This window comes from Sorex araneus, chromosome 2 (genome assembly GCF_027595985.1).
Source record: "Sorex araneus isolate mSorAra2 chromosome 2, mSorAra2.pri, whole genome shotgun sequence".
Taxonomy (NCBI): Eukaryota; Metazoa; Chordata; class Mammalia; order Eulipotyphla; family Soricidae; genus Sorex; species Sorex araneus.
In genome coordinates, this window is record NC_073303.1 from 127452713 (window position 1) to 127477744 (window position 25032).

Below are 25032 nucleotides of genomic sequence, written 5' to 3' on the forward strand. Positions count from 1 at the left end.
GCCCCAGGGATCACATCTTGGTGGTGGGCTTTTGTTTGAGTTTTATTCTTTTCTAATTTCTTTACATGCAAAAATTTTGGTAGTTTCCTGAGATAAGACTGCATTGCTATATACTTTCCTGTAATAATGCTTTGGTTGAATTACAAATTCTTTTAAAATAAAACTTTATTTAAACACCATGATTTACAAAGTCACGAATAATGTATTTGCTCTAAGCATTCAATGCTCCAACACCAATCTCGTCACCAAGGTCACTTTTCCTCCATCAATGTCCACAGTTTCCCACCCATGTCTCAAGCCTGTCCCCTTAGCAGTATAAACGTTTTTTTATATTGCTTATTGCAACAAAGTGGGTCATGGAATTATCAAACAGTGCTTTTGGTAACTATGCAGCAGGGTCTTCTCCCCTGAACAGAACCTTTATGTCATGAAGCCATGAGAACTCCATGAGTTGACCAGATAGCACTTTATGAACTGCCAGGAATTGTGCTTTGGCATTACTGAAATGCAATGTATGCATTTGGGGTGTGTGTGTGTGTGTGTGTGTGTGTGTGTGTGTGTGTGTGTGTGAAACTTAGGGTTGGTGTTGTGTTCTTCACTCTCAGTAAAGAACCAAGTGCTTAGACATCTTCAGGCCCATTTCCAAGTCTTTGTTCCCATTTTCATCCTATTTGTGAGCAGTGCAACAAGCGCCCGGGATCCACGTGGTCGGAAGCATTTGTTAGTGGCACTGATTCTACGGGTCGTTGTTTGGAGCAAGAAGGCAGAGGAACCTGGACCTTTTTCAAACTTGAGATCCTAGGACCAGGCAGCCTGATTTGAACAGCTGTTGCCCAGGCCTCCTGCATTTTTTCCAGCTCCTCTGGCTGTACAGTTGGGACAGAGGTCTGGACTGGGCTCCCTTGCCCACTGCTCCACTTTCTTCACTCCCTCCGGAATCTCTGCTCAAATTCTTCCATGATCACTGTTCAGCCAACACACTGTGTTTCATAGGTTTGGGGGTGAGCAACACACGATTCCCGCAGAGGGGCTGACAGGAGAGGGAACACAGGAAGGGCCGGGCTGGGCTGGGTGCTGTCATTTCTCTAACCCATGGGAGAAACTTGAACCTAGGCTCTCCCATCCTGGATGTCTAGGATGCTGCCCAAGGTGGACTTGGGTCCAAGATCAGTGTGGGTCAGGGCGATGGGACGCTGTTTTTCACAAATCTAGACCCACCAACAGGGGTAGTTGTGGGTACAGTGTGGGTGGCATGTGTGTGGTTGCATTTGTGTGCATGGGCAGGGGAGAGGAGAGACTTTCCACCTACCAAATAACTCCAAAGCTTTTTGTTTTGTTTTGGGGCTACATTCGGTTGCGCTCAGGGCTTACTTCTGACTCTGAGCTCAGGCATCACTCCTGGTAGGGATTAGGGGACCATATGGGGTGCCTGGGATTGAAGTCGTGCTAGGCAAGTGTTCTACCACTGTCCTATTGCTCCAGCCCCAGGCTTTCTTCGCAGACAATCCTGAGGGTTCCAAGAGTTCACACATAGCAAGCTGGCTGAGAGAACTTCCTTTGATTATTTCATTTAATTTCCCGAGCAGCCTTGGAGGGGGACATTACTCACGGCCACAGTTTGCAGAGGAGAGAAGAGCCGGAAAGGAAGCCCCTGGTCTGTGTTAAACAGCTCTCAGGAGGCGGGCCAGGGTGATTCTAAATCTGCAGCGCTGATTCTGAAGGCTCTGGGCTTCCTCGGCATGGCAGCCCAGAACCTGAGGTAGGCGTCTGGGCCAGTGATTGACAGGCCTCCCCCAGGGGCTCTCAGAATACATTTCCTTGGCAATGGCAAAGGGGCAGTGGTCTTGCTGAGTGGGCCTGGTGTGGGGGAGACCTCCTGGAGGTAGGTGGGAGAGGCTGGAACCACAGGGTATGCCTGTAAACCAGCCACATGCAACTGCCTTTGATGCCAGTCACCATCTGGTGCCAGTCACCCCTAACCAGACTGTTGGCTGAGCTTCTCTGGTGGCCAGGAGTGACGAAAGCAAGTCAAGCCCAAAGCCCGCGCTGGCATGGAGGCCTCGGTGCCTGCTGGTCAAAGCAGCACCTGGGGGAGGGTTAACCGGGGTGGAGAGGCAGAGTGGCTAAAGGTCCCGATGCCAAGGAGTGGAGGCTGCGGGGTGCTGTCTGGATGCTATTCTGGTGTCTGATCACATGCGGAGGGACTGGAAGCCAGAGCTGTGATGGTGGTGTAAGCCAGAGGGGGTGCAAAGAAAGCCCAAGATTGATTCCCCCCATACCAACAGGCAGTTTGGGCTTGGGAGGGTCTTTGCTAAATCACTGCCTTTGCAAGCAAACTTGAACCAAGTGGCTTTGAAATTGTGGGAGATGAAAAGCAGAATAAGGCCTCCCTTGAGACCCCATATTGAGAGAATATAAACTCCCCCCCATCCTCCTGCTGCGTCTGTAGTGTGAGAATGGTGCATCTGTTGGGGTGAGGCTGGGACATGCATCTATAGGGGTTGAGGAACTATTTAATTACAAAGGCAGGAAGAAGGACAGTGAAGTTTTGAGCCACAAGCCAGAAGTCTTCTCCAGACCTAGGGGGCCAAAGGAAGAGAGGGCCTTGCCCCCCACATCCTAGGTGGCAGCTGTAGGGGGTAGAGAACTACCAGGAGTCTTGGTGGGGCCTGGCAGAGATGGGTTAGGTATCCCCTCCTCTCTTCTCCATGCCCCCCTCTCTTGCAGGAGTTCTCTACAGCTGGCTCCCACATGGAAGCAAGAGGCATGCACACTTGTTAGTGTTCTGTATTCAGATTGATGTGTGTGTGTGTGTGTGTGTGTGTGTGAGAGAGAGAGAGAGAGAGAGAGAGAGAGAGAGAGAGAGAGAGAGAGAGAGAGAGGAATAGAGAGGGGAGAGAGAGAGAGAGGGTGGAGAAGCAGCTGGAGGACCCCCCACCAGCACCCCCTGAGCCAGGAATGATCTGATTTCAGCCTCAGGACCAATGTCAACAGTGCTGCCCTTGGCCCACTGTGTGATAACCCCGGGCGGGTATGTAGTCCTTCCTCCTCAACTCTCTCTCGTGGTTGGGACACTCTTGAGTTGTGGGGGTTTGGGGCTCTGAGATGCCTTTAGGAATCATATATTTCATGACTTTGCACCTCTCTAATTCAGCTTCTCCTCCCAAAGGCCACACTTGACTTTGGCATCTACTGTAAGGTTTAAGCCGCTACAAATTGCCACAGAGAGCTTGGGCTGACCTCCCTTCACGCTCCCTTTCTGGGCTCCTGAGATGCTCTTAATTCAGGTTTTGCTAAACAGAAGTGATTTCTCTCTGGAGGCCCAGGGCTAAGCGGGCTTCTTTCCTCTTAGCCTAGTACCCATGGCTGCTTGCAGCGGGCAATTCTGTGCAGACTTTGAATTGTGTCACTGTGGCAGTGACCCAGGGACTCTGCCTGCTGTGGCTGAGCTCCCAGAGTGCCGGGACTGGGCCGACTTCCACATCCCAGCCTCCAGCATCATGCCTGATGCTTTGAAGGCAGTCAGTAATGACAAAGGGTTTAAGAGCACGGATGGGTCCATAACAGCCTTGACCATCGCCCACCATCTCCCTGTGGTCTGTTATGGGATGGTTCGAGAACCATTCACTAGGGCTTCACCAATCACACGGAACCTACAATCTAAGAATGGGGACCTGCTCGAAACAACAATGAGATATCATCTCATACCACAGAGACTGGCCCACATCCAAAAGAACAAAAGCAACCAGTGTTGGCGCAGATGTGGGGAGAAAGGGACTCTCCTTCACTGCTGGTAGGAATGCCGACTTGTTCAGCCCTTTTGAAAAATAGTATGGATGATTCTCAAAAAATTAGAAATTAAGCTCCCATTTGATCCAGCAATACCATTCCTAGGAATATATCCCAGAGAGGCAAAAAGGTATAGTAGAAATGACATCTGCATTTGTATGTTCATTGCAGCACTGTTTACAATAGCCAAAATCTGGAAAAAAATGGAGTGCCCCAAAACAGATGACTGGTTAAAGAAACTTGGTACATCTACACAATGGAATACTATGCAGCTGTTAGAAAAGATGAAGTCATGAAATTTGCATATAAGTGGATCAATATGGAAAGTACCATGTTGAGTGAAATGAGTCAGAAAGAGAGAGACAGACATAGAAGATCGCATTCATCTGTGGAATATAAAGTAACCGAATGGGAGACTAACACCCAAGAGTAGTAGAGATAAGAATCAGGAGATCTGCCCCACAGCTTGGAAACTGGCCTCACAGGCTGGGGGAAAAGGCAGCTGAGATAGAGAAGGGGACACCTAGTAGAGGATGTTGGGAGGACCCACTCTGGTTCAAAGATGCGAGCCAAAAGTAGACTATAGACCGAACATGATGGCCACTCAATACCTCTATTGCAAACTACAACACCCAAAAGGAGAGAGAACAAAAGGGAATGCCCTGCCACAGAGCCAGGGTGGGGTGGTGGGAGTTGGGGTGGGGGTGGTGGGAGGGATACTGGGAACATTGGTGGAGGAGAATGGGCACTGGTGGAGGGATGCAAATGATCACTGTACGACTGAAATGCAAACATTTAAGTTCATAAGTTTGTAACTGTACCTCACGGTGATTCACTAATAAAAAATTTTAAAAAAAGAATGGGGACCTGAGGTTGATCCTTGGGTACTGGGACCCCATTTGGAGCTTCTCCAGAGAATCCCGCCCCCTTGGGCCTACTCCACAGGCCATTCCCTTGGAGCCTACCCCTTAGCCATGGCCCCGCCCCCTTTGTCCCACTCCCTGGCCCCACCCCACTTGGCCCTGCCCTTTAGCCCCGCCCCCTTAGCCTGTGTCCGGGTCCTCACCTCTTTGGCCCTGATCCTGGGGCTCCACCCCTTTGGCCCCGCCCCCTTGCCCCTGCTCCCAGGGCTCCACCCCTTTGGCTCCGTCCTCTTGGCCCCTACCCCTTAGCCCCATGCCTGGGTCTCCTCCCTTGGCCCCACCCACTTGGCCGTGTGCCTTGGCCCTGCCCCTTTGGCCCCGCCCCTTTGCCTCTCCCTCCCCCTCCCCACCACCAAGCATAAAGCCCCCCAGCTGCCTTCACCAGCCCAGACCCGTAGAGAGGCACTTCTGAAAGGGCCAGGAACGCACTCATGGACAGAAAAGTGGAGACCCAGAGAAGAATCAGGCCAAAATGGGCTTACTGGGGACACCCCTGGGCGAAGTTCATGAGGCCAGTGAAGCAGTGCCCGGCATGTGATCTGGGGCGGATTTCTAGTGAAGTAGAGGAAGTCTGGGGTGGGAAGGGATATGTTCAGGGGTTTCAAGCAGGTCCCAGAAATTCTAATGGCAGTAAGAAATCCCCGGGGGTGAGAAGACGTTTCCGTGGGGTGATTTTATGAGGTGCACATGCAGATACTTCACCAGTGACGTCAAGGTATCCTACCCCAGCACTAGGCAACCCAAGAACTCCCTCTTCCGGGTCCGAGATTTGCTTAAAGTCCGCAATCTCAACCCACCCACGGTGAGAGTGGCTGCGGTGGCTGCGTCTTTCCTCATCGGCTCCACCCCCCTCCCATCTACAGACCCGAGCTGGAAAGTTTGGCTGAGTAGGTTGGGAGGAATCTTCGAGCCCCAGGAGAGCAGGACACCCCAGGTGACCCCTCCACACAGACTAGGACCAGGTGGCAGAGGCTCGTGTCTGAGAGACGTGAGCTGGTCTCTGTGCAGCGCCAGGAGAGCTTCCCGACCCCCTCCCTATTCACGAGGTTTGTCGGGGCTTCTTCCAACCAGCTGTCCACAAACAAGGCGGCTCGTGCACACGCTGTCCACTACGGGGAAAAGGAATGGACTCCACCCCCTTTCCCTTTTTCACCCTCTCCTCACGGTCACTTACGCTTCCTGTCCCCGCATGCTCCCCCGAATGTTGGAGCTTCTCTCCGAGGTGGGGCTGGGGAGCTGGGGCAGAGCAGCTCTCTGCAGCCTCGGTGGATCCATCCCGGGACTCCTGTACCAGAGCCCCTGGGTTGGAGAGTGACGTCACGCAGCCCCTGCTCCTTCCAGCCCCCCCATTTATGCTCGGCTTGTCCACAGCCCAGGGGCTGGAAGCCAAGTCCTTGTGAACCCTGGGGTGCTCTGGATGCCCCTGCCTCCCAATTCCCAAGGCAAAGAGCCAGGAGGAGATGGCACCCCACACCCAAGGCCAGTCGGTACGTCCCGACTGGAGGGGTCCTGGGCTTGACCTTTCAGGTCCTTTCCATTGCTTTCTTCTCCAGGGCTTCCCTGCCCTCCTCTGCACCTAACGCTTCCCAGCTGGGGGTCTGCCGGCCCCCTCCCCACGGGCTCCTCCTGTGATGTAGTCTGGGGCGTGTCCAGCTCATGCATGTGTGCGGGATTGCCACCGCCACCCTCGGACCTCCACACAGGCCCATGAACAGGGCTGCCCCCTCCTGAGGAAAAAGGGGGGAGGCTGGTCAGAGAGGGGTGGGGGCGTGACCCTCAGGGAAGCCTGTGCTCACTCCCACCACTCCCTGGTTTGGGAGGAGCCTTGGGGGACCTGGTGCCTTACAAGCAATTGTGCAGTCTGAGTGACTGTGTCCCTTTCTAAGAATCGAGAGGGCTCCCCCTCAAGCTGTAGGACGGGTGCAGAGACAGCCCGGGAGCGGGCAGGGACCCCAGGGTGGGAGTGGGGGCCTGCGTCCTGGCTCGGGTCCCAGCTTCCTAGCGTTCCTTCTGGGACCTTAGACAAACTTTTTATTGGGCTTCTGTTTCCTTTCTGAGGAACTCAGGGGGTAGGGTTACACGGTGGGGGCTCTCCTCCTTGGCCCTGTGCCTTTGGAAATCAGTCCAGAGCTTCCTCAGGGTGCTGAAAATGTGCCATCGGATCCAGCCGTTCCACTTGTAGGTCTCTGTCCAGAGAATACAAAGAAACCAGCCACCGAGGACACCTCTGCATGCACGGCCACTGCTGCACGATGGGCAGCCCTGCGCTGGGAACCACTCCAGTCCCTGGTGGCTGGCCGATGTGTGGACAGCGACCTCTCAGCTCCAAGAGGAAATTCTGCTTTCTATGACCACACGGATGGAGCTAGAGGGAGGGTCATGCTCAGAGAAATACGTCAGAAGGAGAGAAGAAACATATCTGATGACCCTTCTCCTGGGGGCCAGAGAGACACACAGCCCGGGAAGAGAGAAGCCAGCCCCCCGACTGCAGAGATCAGGCTTGTGGGGGCTCTAGAAGGCGAGAAGGCACAAAGGGTGGGGGACCTAGTGGGTGGTGCCCGGGCTGCTGTGGTGTGCCACATCACTTCTGCAGAGGTGTGAGAACAATGAAAATTTGTAGGGATTCAAGGTTTTGCTTTGGAAATTCCAAATGATTTTTTTTTTACCACATCTGGCTATGCTTAGGGCTGACTTCTGGGGCTGCACTCGGGGATCATTCCTGGAGGGCTCAGGGGTACTAATGGGGAGCCAGGGATCAAACCTGGGTTGGCTGCATGCAAAGAAAATATCCTCCCTGCTGCCCTATCTCTCCCCCCACCCCATTAACTCTTTTTTAAAAAATTATTTGTGCTGCTGCTGGTGGGAATGCCGACTGGTTCAGCCCTTCTGGAAAACAATATGGACGATTCTCAAAAAATTAGAAATTGAGCTCCCATTTGACCCAGCAATACCACTGCTGGGAATATATCCCAGAGAGGCAAAAAAGTATAATCGAAATGGCATCTGCACATGTATGTTCATCGCAGCACTGTTTACAATAGCCAGAATCTGGAAAAAACCCGAATGCCCTAGAACGGATGACTGGTTGAGGAAACTTTGGTACATCTATACAATGGAATACTATGCAGCTGTTAGAAAAAAGGAGGTCACAAATTTTTTATTTAAGTGGATCGGCATGAAAAGTTTCATGCTAAGTGAAATGAGTCAGAAAGAGAGAGACAGACATAGAAAGATTGCACTCATCTATGACATATAGAATAACAGAGTGGGAGACTAACACCCAAGAATTGTAGAAACAACTACCAGGAGGTTGACTCCATGGCTAGGAGGCTGGCCTCACATTCTGGGGAAAGGGCAACTCAGAGAAGGGATGACCAACTATAATGTAGTCGAAGGCCATGTGGGAGAAGGGAGTTTCGGGCTGAATGAGGGCTAGAGACTGAGCACAGTGGCCACTCAACACCTTTATTGCAAACCACAATAGCTAATTAGAGGGAGAGAACAGAAGGGAATGCCCTGCCACAGTGACAGGGTGGGGTGGGGGGAGATGGGATTGGGGAGGGTGGGAGGGATGATGGGTTTACTGGTGGTGGAGAATGGGTACTGGTGAAGGGATGGGTTCCCGAACTTTGTATGGGGGAAGCATAAGCACAGATGTGTATAAATCCGTAACTGTACCCTCATGGTGATTCATTAATTAAAAATAAATAAATTTATTAAAAAATTATTTGTGCTGTATCGTTTATTCCACTGTCAATCACTGTCATTCCGTTGCTGATCAGTTTGTTCGAGCAGGCACCAGTAACGTCTCTCATTGAGAGACTTATTGTTACTGTTTTTGGCATATCCAATACGCCACAGGTAGCTTGTCAGGCTCTGCCGTGTGGGTGCAATAGTCTTGGTAGCTTGCTGGGCTCTCCAAGAGGGGCGGAGGAATAGAACATGGGTCAGCTGCATGAAAGGCGAATGCCCAACCGCTGTGCTATCGCTCCACATATCCATTTATTTATTTATTTATTTATTTATTTGCTTTTTGGGTCACACCTGGCGATGCACAGGGGTTACTCCTGGCTCATGCATTCAGGAATTACTCCTGGTGGTGCTTGTGGGACCATATAGGATGCTGGGAATCGAAACTGGGTTGACCGTGTGCAAGGCAAACGCTCTACCCACTGTGTTATTGCTCCAGCCCTGTTTCTCTTTATTTTAAACATCATGGTTTACAAAGTTATTCATTATAATGTTACAGGCATTCAATGTTCCAATCCCAATCCCACCACCACTGTCACCTTCCCTCCACCACTGTCTCCATTTTCTGAACCACTCCTCAAGCCTGCCCCTGTAGCAAGCCTACAATAATTTATAATCCCACCACCCCATTGCCTCCATTTTCCCAACCATCCCTCAAATCTGCTTCCATAGCACAGTAGCACTGTAGCCACTGTTGTCCCATTGTTCATCGATTTGCTCGAGCAGGTACCAGTAATGTCTCCATTGTGAGACTTGTTACTGTTTTTGGCATATCGAATACGCCATGGGTAGCTTGCCAGGCTCTGCCGTGCGGGCGGGATACTCTTGGTAGCTTGCTGGGCTCTCCGAGAGGGACGGAGAAATCGAACCTGGGTCAGCCGCGTGCAAGGCAAACACCCTACCTGCTGTGCTATCACTCCAGTCAACTCACATAGCAAGCCCATAATAATTTATTGTATAATTATTGTTACCACTAAATGGCTAAAAGAATGATCTAAAAATACTCTGTAAAAGAAAACTTGTGAAAATTGTTGTATCTCACCATGGGGACATTAAGTCCTTATCTGAGGGTTTACTAAGCTGTTGTTGCTGGTTGAGGCTTCTGTGTTCATGTTTTTGTTAGTTGAGTTTTGTTGGTTCCTACATAACATTCTTATCCAATCTGGTGTGCTCCTACAGGGATGTTAGTATTATAGAGTTTGGAGGTGTTGAATGGCAACATTCACCAGAAAAATCTAGAAAATCAGAATATTTAACTGGGCAGTGAGCTTATATGATGGTGGTGGTGGAATGTGGTATGGCTGCGGGGGCTTCTGGAAGTATGGGGAGGTACGGGAAGGTCGCCCACCCCAACTCCAAGAAGGCCTGGAGTTTTCAATGCCCCCCATCACCCCAAATACCTGAAACTTTCAGCAGTTCATCATCTCGGTGGAGCTCAGTTGTAAGGCGCTAGAGTCTGGAGACAGCTGTTGTGTTGGGGTGTGGGGAGAGTGGGCATTTGGCCTGCCCGCCTTGCCCCTGAAGATTGCCTCAGAGGTCATAGCTGGGGACCGGTGTATCTGCATAGGTATGATTTTTGAACATGGATAGACATTTTTATTTAATGAGAGAGACAGACAGAGATATTGGTACTGCAATCTCTCCAGCCATAATCTCACACCATCAAACAGTGGTAAGAAATCCAGTTGCCGAAGTCCAGGTCATCTGGGCTGAAATCACGCTATTATTGATGTGCAAATACTGAACTTTCTGCAGAGCAGCCCCTTTTCTAAGATGGAAGCAGGAACTGCTCCTTCCTCAACTCGGTGGCTGAGGGGCTGGAGTGAATGCAGGAAGCTCCCTGGATTAAAGTACAAAATAAACTAGATTTTTCACAGTGAGCACCCATGTGCTCAAAGGTGCTTGGCTAGGGGTTTTGAGGGATAAAAATATACACGGTTGTATCCCACACAGAGTTGAGTGAGAACCTGTGGTAGTCCCACAGAAAGTGAAAAGATTATTATTATTATTATTTTGCTTTTTGGGTTATACCCAGCGATGCTCAGGGCTTACTCCTGGCTCTACACTCAGGAGTTACTCTTGGTGGTGCTTGGGGGACCATACGGGGGTGCCGGGTATTGAACCTGGGTTGGCTGCGTGCAAGGCAAATGCCCTACCCACTGTACTGTTGCTCTTCCCCCAACAAAAAGATTATTTTCTGCAAAGAAAATGAACAGTTTAGAACAGCTACGCTCTCCAGACCCAGAGGCTGAGAGAGAAGGATCAGAAAATCACCTTCTAGAAAGTGTTGACCTCACACTTGTTTGCTCCTCCCAATGTGGATCTCTTTGCCCTGATGACAAAGGCCCAGGCAGATGTCACGACAAACCACTGCTTGCAGAGCCTGGCTTAGCAAATCCTGCAGAAGCGTAGCTCCTCAGGTCCAGTGACGCAGATGCTGACACAGGACAGAAGAGCATGATGGCAGTGGCTGGTGAAGCGCTGGACACCCTCAGACCGGCCACAGATGGCTGCAGTTTGGTGGACAGGCAGGATGGTGGCTCCCTGTACTTTTTATAGGCACCTGCAGCTTTCCAGAGAGTTTCACGCTGTATTTATCCAGCTTTGTTTCCGAACAGTACAGTCCTTTCCCAGCAGATGGCATAAAACTGAGTGTTGACTTGCCAAGTACATGTGACTCTTAGCTTCTCCCCGGGTTCAAGGACGGGCTACCGGTTGTTGTCCGGGATGATCCCAGAGGCCTTGACAAGCCCCTTCTGAAAGGGCCTTCAGCAAAAAACACAAGGGCAGCTTATGATTCATCCACTTTCTATTCAATCTGGATTCCCTGAACTGATTTTTTGTTCCCTCTGAAACACCACTGAGACTGTCTCCGAAGGTGGCCAAAACGAGATTACTCAGGTGAGAAGCCAGCCTCTGATTTAATGGGCTTCCCTGGGTGTATCTCAGTGCTCCATCTTCGTCCAAGAGAGACTAGGGGACTGCATTTCAGACCATTTACAGACACATTTGAAAAAAATCTGCAGTTAACTGGAGGAAATGTAATGTAAAGAGCTGGGGGTGGGGTGAGACAGGGTGGGGGGAGGTGTGCCTAGATCATCCTAGACCCTAGAGCACAGGGAGGAGAACAGCAGAGAAGGAAAGAAATTGAGGTGGGGGAAGGTGGAGGGAAGAAGGTGAGAATGGGAATAATGGGTGAACAGGCATCGGGTTTTCGGTTATACTGGTGATGTGGGAGAGTGGCATAGCCAGGTACCAAACACACACTTGACAACACTGAAAACATGAGAGCTAGATTACAACCACCAAACCTCAAAATGTGCCTGTTAGTGTGGCAGGTAAAATGGGGTGGGGGGTGGTGGGAGAGAACATGGGGACACTGGTGGTGGAAATTTGACACTGGTGGTGGGATTGGTGTTAAAATGAACTATCAACATCTAAAACCCAACTAAAACCCAACTATCAATATCTTTGTAAATCATAGTTCTTCAAAAATTAAAACAAAAATCTGTCATCACTTTCATCCCATTGCTCATCGATTTGCTCGAGCGGGCACCAGTAATGTCTCCACTGTGAGACTTGTTACTGTTTTTGGCATATCGAATACACCACGGGTAGCTTGCCAGGCTCTGCCCTGGGGGCGAGATACTCTTGGTAGCTTGCCAGGCTCTTCGAGAGGGACCGAAGAATCAAACCCAGGTCGGTCACGTGCAAAGCAAATGCCCTTTTATTCACTAGTTATTTATTTTTAATGTTTCTGATAGTGTTGTAGGCTCTGTGGGTTCAACAAACCCTCCATCCTCATAGGCCTCGCATTCTAGAGAGGCAAGACAGTGGGGTTCCCCATGGTCACGATGGAAATTCAGCTTCCACCCGGGACCCTCGCCCCCCTCCCCAAAAGAGAATGAACCCTCCTTTGACTACATTCCGTCTTATTCCCTACTGCAGCTGGGCAGCTAGTTCTCTCCTCTGCTAGATGCGCGCGCGCACTCAAGGCCCCTCCATCATCCATCCAAACCGCACCTCTGGAGCACTCTGCAAGGAGCCTGGAGCTGGGCAGGTGCATGTGTGTGTGTTTGGTGGCGGTGGGGGACACACTCATCCAGAACCAGCTGTGAACCCTTCCAGCGTACCCCTTATCAGATCACCGCGTGGCAGGAGGGTGTCCACCTCGGCATTCTCTGGGCGTGAAGGAGGTCCAGGGACAAATGCCCCCAGCAGAGGCCTTCAGAGAGAGCTGACCCAGGCCTCTAGTGTTGGGGACACCTGTCATGAGAGAGCATCATCCACCCAAGGTTTAAGGTGAGTGAGGGGGTGATGGGGAAGGCGAGGACCTGGGGCTGCCTTTCTCATGACCTGATCGGACAACATTCCAAGACAGAGTAGAGAGATGGGGGGAGGGGGCGGAGCCGGAGGGGGGGGCGGGGGGAGCGCGCGCAGGTGACTGGTGCGCAGTCGCGGCCGCCCAGCCAATCAGCGCGCGCCGCCCTCCTCGCGCGAAGTGCCGCGGACGCCAGCGGTTGCTATGGCGAGGCGGCTTCGCCGAGAGGAGAGCAACGTGAGTTCGGGCGGGCGCGCAGCCGCTCGCGACGTGGCGGCCGTGAAGCCGCGTCCGCCGCCACCATGAGCGGCCGGAGTCGGGGTCGGAAGTCGGCCCGCGCCAAGGGCCGGGGCAAGGGCCGCAACAGAGGCCGCGCCCGCCCCGCGCCGGCCGCCCCGGCCGCCCGGGCCGCCCCCGCCGCCGCCGCCGCCGACGCCGCCGCCTCCCGCGGGCCCGACGCGCCTCAGAGCCCCGCGCGCGCGGACGGGGAGGTGCCGGGGGCGGGCGCGGACGGCGCGGACGGCGCGGACGCCCGGCGGCCCCTGGACGGAGGCGCGGCGCCGCGGGCCCGGTGCGCGGCCGTCGGGGGCGGCTTCGCGGGCGCCAGGCCCGGCCCGGCCAAGGCCACGAGCCTGGCGGAGCGCATGGTGGCCGACACCGTCTTCGTGGGCACGGCGGGCCTCGTGGGCAGGCCGAAGAACGGCCCCCGCGGGGGCGGCCGGCGGGGCCCCGTGGGCAGGAAGGCGCCCGAGACGCGCGGCGCGGCGGCCGCGAAGCCCCGCAGGGGCGGCCCCGGAGCCCGCGCCCCCGAGGAGAGGCCGGCCGAGCCCCCCGCGCCCGCGCCCGCGCCCGCGCCCGCCCCCGCCGCGGCCCACCACGACGTGAGCACGCTGGAGACGGTGCAGCTGAAGCTGGAGACCATGAGCGCGCAGGCCGACCGCGCCTACCTGCGCCTCTCCCGCAAGTTCGGGCAGCTGCGCCTGCGCCACCTGGAGCGCCGCGACCGCCTCATCCGCGGCATCCCGGGCTTCTGGGGCCAGGCCTTCCAGAACCACCCGCAGCTCGCCGCCTTCCTCGGCCGCCGCGACCGCGAGCTGCTCGGCTACCTCAGCAGCCTGGAGGTGGAGGAGCTGGGCCTGGCGCGCCTGGGCTACAAGATCAAGTTCCACTTCGGGAGCAACCCCTTCTTCCAGAACAAGGTGCTCATCAAGGAGTACGGGTGCGGGCCCTCGGGCCACGTGGTGTCCCGCACCACGCCCATCCAGTGGCTGCCCGGCCACGACCCGCAGGCCCTCCTGCAGGGCGGCCCCGAGGGCGGCGAAAGTGGCCGGGGCTTCTTCGGCTGGTTTGCCAACCACAGCCCCGTCGAGTCCGACAAGATCGTGGAGATCATCAACGAGGAACTGTGGCCCAATCCCCTGCCGTACTACCTGAGGGGCGAAGCGGCCCGGGCCGAGGGCAAGGAGGATAAGGAGGGGGAGCAGGACCCAGCCAAGCAGCCTGCCGACCCCCCGCCCCTGCCCGGGCCCGATGCTGCCAACTGATGTTGCACACGTTTTTCTACCTCCTGCTGCTTCTGTGCCTGGCCGACCGGCCGTGTCCGGTGGCCGCCGTTTCTACCCGTTGACCGTTCTTGCACTGTGTGCCCCACCCCTGTGACCTCACTCCGGAGGACGTGGCATGCACAGCCATGTGCTCCTGGAGCCTCCCTGTGGCCTTCGTGCTCTGACGCGAGCATCCCACTTGATGTGAATTGCTGTTTTGTGTATTGAGTGCCTGCTGCCCTTGTGTGCTGCTGCCTTTTTCTCCGTTGCCAGCTGCCACCCACCTCTGCCACCCGTTGTGGACACTCCCTCTCTGAGGACCTGCCCAGCCTCGGACTTGGCTCCTTGAGGGCCAGTGACCCGTTGGCCTTTGTGTTCCTGCCTGCCCTCTGTGCCACAGTGTCTGGCCACCAGTGCCAAATCGAAGCCTGACACAGGATATTAACCACTTCCCAGAACTGATCATTCTGGGACCCAGGGGCCATCATCTATGGCGGCCCCTTATTGGACCTCTGCTGCTAAGCCCTGTGACCAGTTGTGGGACATGAAACACGATGGTGCCTGAGACCTTGGCGAGAACAGGGTGATGGGTGAGCAGCGTTCTCTGTGGTCTTCAGTCTTTGCCTGCCTTTGAGCCCATCTGCTGCTCGTGATCTGCCTTCTTCCAGGACTGCAACAGGCCACTGGGTTTGTCTCGGTGGCTCTTGGCCCCCATTGGCTTCCTGATCCCCGAGAACCTCAGGGCCTGCCTGTGGTCCCCAAAGCCCTCTACTGTTTGAGACTTGCAACCCCCCTCCTGTCCATCTGGAATCTCGCTGGCCGCTGGCCTGATGGATAGGCAGGCGGGTTGTGCCCCCATGGATACCGTCAGCTCTCTGTCCACTCAAGTGCCACCTCCTCACACTACCCGAGTGGCGTCGCTGGAGTGCCGTGGAAAGGTAATTCCTGCCGTGGGTCTGCTGGCCCTGGGAAATCCAGATGATTCTGCCCATCCCCGTTCCCCAAGCCTGGGGGATACAGCCCCACCTCAGTCCTCCTTCCCGCCGCCCTTCCTCCTGCAGGCCTCCTTCCTCCCCTCCAGGGCTTCTCCCTCTAGTCAGGGGACTTGCCCTGGGGACTTGCCCTGTCCACGCTGGACTCTGGGAGGAGAGAGGACACCAGTGGTTGAGTGGGTCTGAGTTCAAGCCCATCATGAGTCCTGGGTGGGAAGTTGGTTCTGTTTGCTGGCATTTTGTTCTGAGGTTCTGGAGACTGGGAGGCTAATCCACACACCCAGTCCCACATGCTGGCAGTTGTAATGCCCACTTTCCCTGCTGTCTCCACACTCACGGAGCCATGGCAGGGTCTTTAGTCTCCAGCCTGGGGATCCCCAGACTCTCCTGAGGCATGGGCGGATGTGGGAGGCTGGGAAGCTGAGCTGGGTCACTGTCCTCTTCTCCTCCCCCACCGTATTTCCTCAAGCCTTTCCTCCCCTTCATCTCTTCCCCTCCCATCCCCCACATTCTGTGTCCCTGAGGGCCTCCAGAGGCCTGGACTCTGGAGAGGTGTGCTCAGGTGCTCTCAGTGGGGAGATTGGAGTCTAGTGGTGGGGAGGGGCCTGAAAGGGAGGACTTCTTCCAACTGGGCACCCCAAATTGGGCCTGGCCTGGCTCAGGGACCCAGGTCTGAACCTGGCAGAGCCTACCCGGTCCTTCTCTTTCATTGCAGGTTGGCCCTTTGTGACCCCGTGTACATGGACAGTGGCTGCTGCACACTACCAGTACCTCAGTATCCTTCCTCCACGCCTGCTTGTGCCTAATGGAACATAGAGCTGTACGGGTCTGTTTTTGAATTGCTCTTGACGTCTTGCTCTTTCTTACAAACATTCCACACATGCACAGGAGTAGAGAGGATGATCCCCACTCCCAGTGATGTGTGCCTTTCACACAGCGACACAGATCTTCAGTTATGACCACTCTGGCTTCATCTGGACTCCGCTCTCCCACCTGCGCTGTCTAGGAGGCGAGGTGCCCCTGTGGGGGCTGGGAGCCCTGTCATTCTTCTGTGATAGGAATCTGCACTGACCTCCGAGCGGATCTTTGGAGTGATGAACGTCTCCGAGCCCAGCATGCATTCTCCGGGAGAAGCGACAGCACTCTGGGAGGCTGCTCCCTGATTCAGACAATCAGGTGCTGCTTGGAATCCTTCAGCAGAAGCTCCGTCCTCTTTCCCGGGGACGGCAGGGCCCGGTGGCGGCGGGGAAGCATTAGTGCCGACCTTCATCGCGTAGTAGAGATCTGGTCCAAGAAGTCTAATTTGAAAATTGTTGCTGTGTTCTGTGAAAATAGCTGCCCCCAAATCATCAGTAACCAGTTGTCTTACGTGGTCATGACCTGATAATAATGCAATTACTTCTGTGTTCCTCAATGGTACAAATAGTTATAAGTTTGTGTGCATAATATAAAAATAAAAGTTTGTATCTTTGTTATATATTCTGACTCAAAAAAGAATTGGGAGGCAAAGCAGAGGGCTTAGTTGAGGGGTGTGTCATTGGTCTCTATGAGGGGTTTGGAGTTTTGGGTGTTACTGGCTTTGTAGAAAGCACATTTGGGTTCCCAAAAATTCTCCAGAGTATGAGACTGCTTCTGACAAGCTTTCCAGGTGAACATATTTGGCACAGGGTGCTTCTCAAATTTTAGGATTCCTCAGACTTGTGGGGAATCCTGTTAAAATAGGCATTCCTGGGGCTGGAGCAGTAGCACAGCGGGGAGGGCGTTTGCCTTGCACTCGGCCAACCCGGGTTCGATTCCCAGCACCCCATATGGTCCCCTGAGCACTGCCAGGGGTAATTCCTGAGTGCAGAGCCAGGAGTAACCCCTGTGCATCGCCAGGTGTGACCCAAAAAGCAAAAAAAAGAAAAATAGGCATTCCTTAGTGGGTAGTCTGGGGGAAACCCAAGGTCTCGTGTTTTCTGGCAGAGGATTGGGAGAGGCTGGGGTTGTTGGTTTGCAACAACCTGCAAACTGCATCTGAAGTAGAAAAGAAAGTGACCTTCAAGTCCTTTGGAGCTAGAGAAGCACTGCTTATCCCTGCTTGCACTTTAGAATCATCTGGAAGCTTCCAGAACAAGACTGTAGAGCTCCACAGAGTGCCAACCCAGAAAGGGGGAGGAGCTTATGTAGCATAGTCTTTGAAAGGTTTACCAGAGGCTTCTGGGGTCTAGTGGGGAGCGGAGAACTTGAGTCTCAGGCTCTTCACATTTCCGTGGTTAGAAATCTTGAGGCCGCACCACTCAGCTCTGCCAGAGAATTTAGCTCTGGAAGAGAAAGTTGTGGTGGTTTCTGTTGTGCATGGTTTAAGTCTGGTTTGAATCCTGCAGTGTGGAGCCATATATTGAAGAAAGACCTCAACCCACTGACAGCAGTGGCCTCTGGGCTTGCTGGTTGCTACTGTTCTGAGTGGGAAGCTGAGGTCAGGGTTCCCCCAATGACCCTCCTGAGCTCTGGGGTGACAGGGAGGGGGCATCTCTTCCTTGTAGGCCTTTTTCTCCTCTTGGCCAAGGCCACATACCTTGTGGGACCAGTGACCACTCCCAGCCCTTGTGTAACACTGACTCCACTGTCACTTTCAGAGGGGCTCAGATGAGGAATTGGGGGACCACACTGTGGCTCAGAACTGACATTATCCACTTGCTACCCTTCGTGCCCAAGGGCTAAAGTCAACACTGAAATCACTCACTGATAGTCATAAAGTGATTGGTTTGAAGCCAAATTCTAAGAGTTTTATGAAGTTCACAGAGGTCAACCCCATAGACTCCTGGTCTGAACCCAATAAACTTGTCTATTCATTCTCAAAACAAACAGACCCAAACCCCCAAAACTAAATTCCTAAGATTTTTCACAACCTCCACATTTAGTGATGTGACCCTCACCTGGGATAGCCACCCCAGTTAGGAAGTCAGGCTTGATAGGATTCAAAGTGTCCAAGGACCCTGACCCATGTCGTAGCATTACCACCCGTCTGCCTCTCTCCTTCCCCTTTGGCATTGTCATTTGCATAATCCGAGACCAAGGGTTTGCCCACATCTATATCTTCCCCCCACTTCTCATACTGTTCTTTAAAGTGCAGATGAAGGACACCAGCTATCTGATCTTCCTCTGACTCCTTTCACATAATACGTCCAGTCCTATCCACGTTGCAGAGAACTGCGATTTCATCCTTTGTGTAGTATTCCATTGTATGTATAGACCATGACTTCTTTAGCTATCCTTCTGTCATTGGATATTTGAATCAAAACCCCACACTTAATATTTCTTTTTGGTTTCTGAGCCACACTGGACAGTTCTCAGTACCTCTGCCTGGTTCTGTGTGTCACTCTTGGGCAGTGCCATACTAAGGATGGTACTGAGATGGACCACATACAAGGCAGATGCCTTACTCTTTGCACTCTCCCTCTGACCCATGAACCTACACTTTTTAAAAAAATTGAATCACCGTGAGATAGTTACAAGCTTTCATGTTTGAGTTTACAATGATCAAACACCTGTCCCTCCCCCAGTGCATATTCTCCATCACCAATGTCCCCAGTATACCAACCTCCCCGTTTCCAACCCCTTCCCCTGCCTCCATGGCAGACAGTTTCCCCCATACTCTCTCTGCTTTGGAGCATTATGGTTTGCAATACAGATACTGAGAGGCTATCATGTTTGGTCCTTTATCTACTTTCAGCACACATCTCCCACCCTGAACGATCCCTCCAACCATCATTATCTTAGTGATCCCTTCTCTATTCCAGCTTCCTTTTCCCCAGCTCATAAAACAGACTTCCAACTATGGGGCAATATTCCTGGCCCTTGTCTCTACTGTCCTTGGGTGGCAGTCTCATGTTATTTTATATACCACAAATGAGTGCAGTCCTTCTATGTCTGTCCCTCTCTTTCTGACTCATTTCACTTACCATGATACTCTCCATGTCCATCCACTTATAAGCAAATTTCATGACTTCATCTCTCCTAACAGCTGCATAGTATTCCATTGTGTAGATTTCCCAGTTTCTTTAACCAGTCATCTGTTCTCGGGCACTTGGGTTGTTTCCAGATTCTTGCTCTTGTGAACAGTGCTACAATGAACATACAGGTGCAGATGTCATTTCTACTGTGCGTTTTTGCACCCTTGGAATGTATTCTCAAAAGTGGTATTGCAGGGTCATATGGAAGTTCAATTTCTAGTTTTTAAAGGAATGTCCATATTGTTTTCCAAAAAAGGCTGGACCAGCTGGCATTCCCACCAACAGTGAAAGAACATCTCCTTTTCTCCACATCCATGCCAGCACTGGTTGCTTTTGTTCTTTTGAATGTGTGCCAGTCTCTGTGGTGTGAGATGATATCTCATTGTTGTTTTGATTTGCATCTCCCTGATTAGCGATGTGGAGAATTTTTCATGTGCCTTTTGGCCATTTGTATTTCTTTTTTTGAGGAAATTTTTGTTCATTTCTTCTCCCCATTTTTGGATGGGAATCCATACTCTTGACCTGTCACCCACAAGTCGTGAGTGAAACAGGTGAGTCTAAAGTTAGAGGAATGTGTTCTCACTTCCTCCTGCCCTGTTGTTGAGACTGACCCCCACGCCAGGATTCCCCCACAGAAGCAGCTGCTATGTGCCCAGCTGAGCTTTGGTGAGACAGACCCTAGCTGCCCTCATGCTGCCGGGTGGGGACAGAAGACGGAAGAGGTGGATTATAGATGGGTGGAGCAGCTCCCCACCTGGGGGCTGGTTGCCTGAGCTATGCAGCTCTGTGACTATGGCTTCCAAGAAGAGCCACGACTCCTATGCTGAGAGTTTTCCTCTTGGTGCCCCCGAGGCTGACTGGAAGCGTGCTGAGGATGGGAAGGACCTGGAGTCAGCTTCGTGTCCAGGCTGGAGCATCTGGGATGGCCCCCTGGGAAAGACTCACAGCCTATTTCTGGTTGTGCACTTGCTTCTTTGAGGCCCATGCCGTGGAGTCCCCCTTTCTCAGCCCCAGCCCCCTTCTTGGCAGTTTCTTGGAGAGCCCCAACAGAATGAGAGATACTTGTCGCTCCCCTGCGGCCATCTGTGTTCCAGGGTTAGTGGTCCATGGAATATTCAGTACAGCATGTACAAGGATGCTGTGGAAGCTGTCCAGGTGTGTGGTGGCACTTTCCTCTATGAGGCTGGGGGCAGTGACTTGGTGGGGGCGGGGACCCCAGGCGTTCCTTGGTGGATCGCAGTGCACCTGAACTGCCTCCGCCCAGCTAGCAGCCATCCTGGAGGAAATTTGCCCGAAGGGGTCATCTCACTGGGGGTTGCCCAGTAGTGACTTTGGAAAGCTGTGGGCCTTGGGCACGTATGGCTATTTCTGTCCTGCCCACCAGGACAAGAACTCTGCCCAGCTCTGCAGTGACTCTGCTTTCCTGCATTCTCTGCTTTCCAGCTGGCCTCACTCCTGTCGGGCCACTCAGGCAGAAGGCATGTTACCCTCCCTTCTTCTCCTGTCTGTAGAGTTGAGGTGCTCTGGGGTCTGCCACAGTGTCTGTGACACGTGTCTTTTGGAGCTGCCTTGGGGCCTGGCCTCCCTCTTCCCAGAGCTCCTGTCCTCTTCCTGATTTTCTCCTGCTTTCCTTGCTGCAGGGGTGAGGGGTTCTACCAAGTGAACCTCTTCTGCTTAGCAGACTCCACTTTGCTCCTCCCCCAGGTGCTCACTGGGCCTCAAGCTTGGTGGTCCCAGGCTCAGTTGGTGGTCTGCCCTGCACCATAGTGGTCGCCTTGGAGCCTGACTTTAGTTCACAGACAGATCCAGCCTCCAGGCTTCAAGTCTACCAGCAAGCAGTGGGTTCACCTAAGGGGATCCCTAAAGTTCAGGTTTCTAACTGAGCAGATGGTGGCACATTAAGTAGGTAAGAAGGGAGCACGCCAAGGTCCCCTAAGATTGCCATAGATGCCAAGGGCAGCATGGAAGGCAGTGGAGATGGGGCTACCTTCCAGGAAAAGGGAGCGGGGCTGGGCCAGTGGGTGAAATGGGGGCACTGGGAGCTACGGACAGCCTGGATGAATGAGGGGCTCTTCACACCCTGGCACACAGAGTATGTGATTGTGTGAATGAGTGTGTAAGTACATGTGTGACTATGTGGGTGTGAGTGTGTGTCACTGTCAATGTGTACATGAGAATGTGTGGCTGAGTATGAGTGTGTGTGAGTGTATGAATCTGTGTATGTGTGTGAGTGATCGTGTATGGTGAGTGTTAGTATGAGTGACCATGAGTGATCATGAGTATGAGTATGTGCGAGTGTGTATGTCTGTACGTGACACATATATGACTATGAGTTAGTAATGTGTTTGTGAGTGTGTGACAAATGTGTGTATCTAAGAGTTGTGCAAATGCATATGTACAAGTATGTGTATAAATGCATGTGAGTGTAAGGGTGATGACTGTGTTACATGAGTGTGGGTGAGTACATGTGCGTGTGTGTGTTCATTTGGGGGGGATGTTAGGGTTCTCAGTTGCCTGCTGCTGACCCCAGGCATGAGGGCACTCCCTAGGCCCCAGTGCCCACCCAGAAATTGGTGGCACATTACAAAGGCTCCTGTATATGAGTGGCTCGTAGGGAACACAGACCATAAGGCCTGCATTGGCTCAGAAAGAGGACCCCTGCCCACTCAACTAGCACCCCAGCAGATAGGGGCAGAGAGGCTTGGTCACAGAAGTCCTAGCTCAGCAGAAGGAACATGTGGATGCCCCCAGCCTGAGCTGTTCTTGGCACTCAGCTCCCATGCAGCAGCCAGCCCTACCGTCGATGGCCTGACACAAGGAGGCAGGAGAAATCTGTTTTCTGGACATGTTGCTTATGGGGTACAGCCTCCTGCACCTTTATCATGCTGTCGGGGAGTGGCTGTGTGCCAGACCCAGACAGCTGCATCCGTTTCAAGCATGTTCTCAAACAGCGTCCACGTGGGACAGAGAGAGGGGCCCACAGGGACGAACAGCTCCCATCTCTCTTTTATCAGGGAGGAAAAGGATTTTGGAATTCTCTGTGGACTGTTCTTTACATTGAATATCTTTGACCTGAAATGAGTTATATTTTATACCTATCTGTCTATCCATCCATGTACATGTTTGTCCATCCATATATATGATGATTCATGTATCCGTCCATCCATCCATGTATCCATCTGCCCATCCATCGAGCCACCCATCTATCCATCCATCCCTGGATCCATATATCTGTCCATCCATGTAGCCATCCATCCATCCTACCATCCATTTATCCATCCAAATCCATGTATGCACCCACCCATCCATTCATCTATCCTCCCATCCATCCATCCATCCATCCATTCATATATCCATCAATTTGTCCATCCATTCATTTATATATTCATTCATCTACCTATCTATTGATCAATCCATCCATCTGTTCACCCATGCATGCATGCATCCATCCATCCATCCATCTGCCCATCCATCCATCCGTCCATCCATCCACCCATCCATCTGTCATCCATCCACTTATATATTCATTCATTTATCTGTTCATTCATCCATCCATCTGTCCATCCGTTCATCCACCCACTCACCTATCTCCCCCTTAGACCAATTACTGCAAAGGAGACTATGTACGCTATGACTGAGAGATCAGCCAAGACTTCACTTGTATCACTTGCCATCCTGTTGCTCTTCAGTTTGCTCAAGCGGGCGCCAGTAGCATCTCCATTCATCCCTGTCGCATGCTAGTGTAGCACAATGGTATCTCTCACTCCAGTAACACACAGAGGTTTGACGAAGAAGATGAACAAGACCATCTCTTAGGTGGGTGGCCACACAGTCATTTGACATCCAGTGGAATCCAGTCAGTAACAGCTCTAGTCCAGTGGTTGTCTCTGAATCGCATTACTTGTCCAGCCCATCTAATTTTTGACGCCTTGGCAAACAAGACAGCATCCCTGATTCTTGATCATTGACGGAGGTTGGAACTCTGGATTCCTTCTCTCACTTGAGTGAAATGTGATATTCTAAGCATAGCTCTTTTCATAAGTCTTTGGGATACCTGAATATCGTTCTCATCCTATTTTCATAGGGTCCAGGTATCTGAGGTGTATGTTAGTGCAAGAAGAACGGTGGAGTTGAAAAGATGTGCTTGGAACCGGAGGTTCTTTATCCTCTTAAACACTTCTTTGACGCTCTTGAAGGCGTTCCACACTGCTCTCTTCCTCCTGCACAGTTCTGGCGCCAAGTCATTCCTCATGTTGAGTTCTCAATCCCGGGTACACATAGCTGCCGCATTCAGAGATGTTCATTCCTTTGAGAGCAAATGAAACGTCAGGGACTAATTCGTTTCTCATGAACATTGTTTTGGTGAGATTCAGCTACAGTCCGACCTTTCCACACTAGCTGTCGAAGTTGGCCAGCATTTGTGTCACTTGGCTAATGTTTGGTGTTATGAGAACGATGTCATCAGCGAAGTGGAGGTGGTGTAGTTGCCAACCGTCTATCTTCATTCCCATTCCTTCTCATTCCAGTCATCGCATGACGTTCTCAAGGGTGGCACTGAAGAGTTTCAGTGAAATGGTATCACCCTGCCGAACCCCTCTCTCTTTTTTTATTTTTTAAATTTTATTGAATCACCGTGAGATAGATACAAGCTTTCATGTTTGGGTTACAATCACACAATGATCAAACACCCATCCCTCCACCAGTGCACATTCCCTACCACCAATATCCCTGGCATACCCACCATTTCCCACCCTCCCCCTGCCTCCATGGCAGACAATATTCCCCATACTCTCTTTCTACTTTTGGGCATTATGGCTTGCAACACAGACACTGAGAAGTCATCATGTTTGTTCTACTATCTACTCTTGGCATGCATCTCCCATCCCAACTGGTTCCTCCAGCCATCATTTTCTTAGTGATCCCTTCTCTATTCCATCTGCTTTCTCCCCTCCACTCATGAAACAGTCTTCCAGCATTGGGGCAATCCTCCTGGCCCTTGTATCTACTGTCCTTGGGTGTCAGCCTCATGTGATGTTATTCTATACTCCACAAATGAGTACAGTCCTTCTATGTCTGTCCCTCTCTTTCTGACTCATTTCACTTAGCATGATACTCTCCATGTCTATCCATTTATAAGCAAATTTCATGACTTCATCTCTCCTAACAGCTGCATAGTATTCCATTGTGTAGATGTACCAAAGTTTCTTTAACCAGTCATCTGTTTTAGGGCACTCAGGTTGTTTCCATATTTTGGCTATTGTGAACAATGCTGCAATGAATATATAGGTATAGATATCATTTCTACTGTGCTTTTTTGCACCCTCGGGATATATTCCCTGAAGTGGTATTGCGGGGTCATATGGAAGCTCAATCTCTAGTTTTTGAAGGACTGTCCATATTGTTTTCCAGAAAGGCTGGACCAGTCGACATTCTTACCAACAGTGAAAGAGCGTCCCTTTTTCCCCACATACACGCCAGCACTGGTTGCTTTTGTTCTTTTGAATGTGTGCCAGTCTCTGTGGTGTGAGATGATATCTCATGGCTGTTTTGACTTGTATCTCCCTGAAGACTAGCGATGTGGAGCATTTTTTCATGTGCCTTTTGGCCATTTGTATTTCTTTTTTGAGGAAATTTTTGTTCATTTCTTCTCCCCATTTTTTGATGGGGTTGGAGGTTTTTTCTTTTGTTTTCTTTCCTCCCTCTGGAGGTTTTTTCTTA

General features: G+C 52.1%; 1 protein-coding gene across 1 annotated transcript; it reads left to right on the forward strand.

The window, feature by feature from the left end:
• Positions 1 to 13085: 13085 nt before the first annotated feature.
• On the forward strand, positions 13086 to 14327 carry TSPYL5 (TSPY like 5). The gene has a single exon (XM_012935320.2). It carries the CDS (start codon positions 13086 to 13088, stop codon positions 14325 to 14327), a length of 1242 nt encoding a protein of 413 aa, XP_012790774.2.
• Positions 14328 to 25032: the final 10705 nt, after the last annotated feature.

Coding starts and splice junctions, on each gene's coding strand:
- TSPYL5 (XM_012935320.2), top strand. CDS start 13,086: ATGAGCGGCCGGAGTCGGGGTCGGAAGTCGGCCCGCGCCAAGGGCCGG.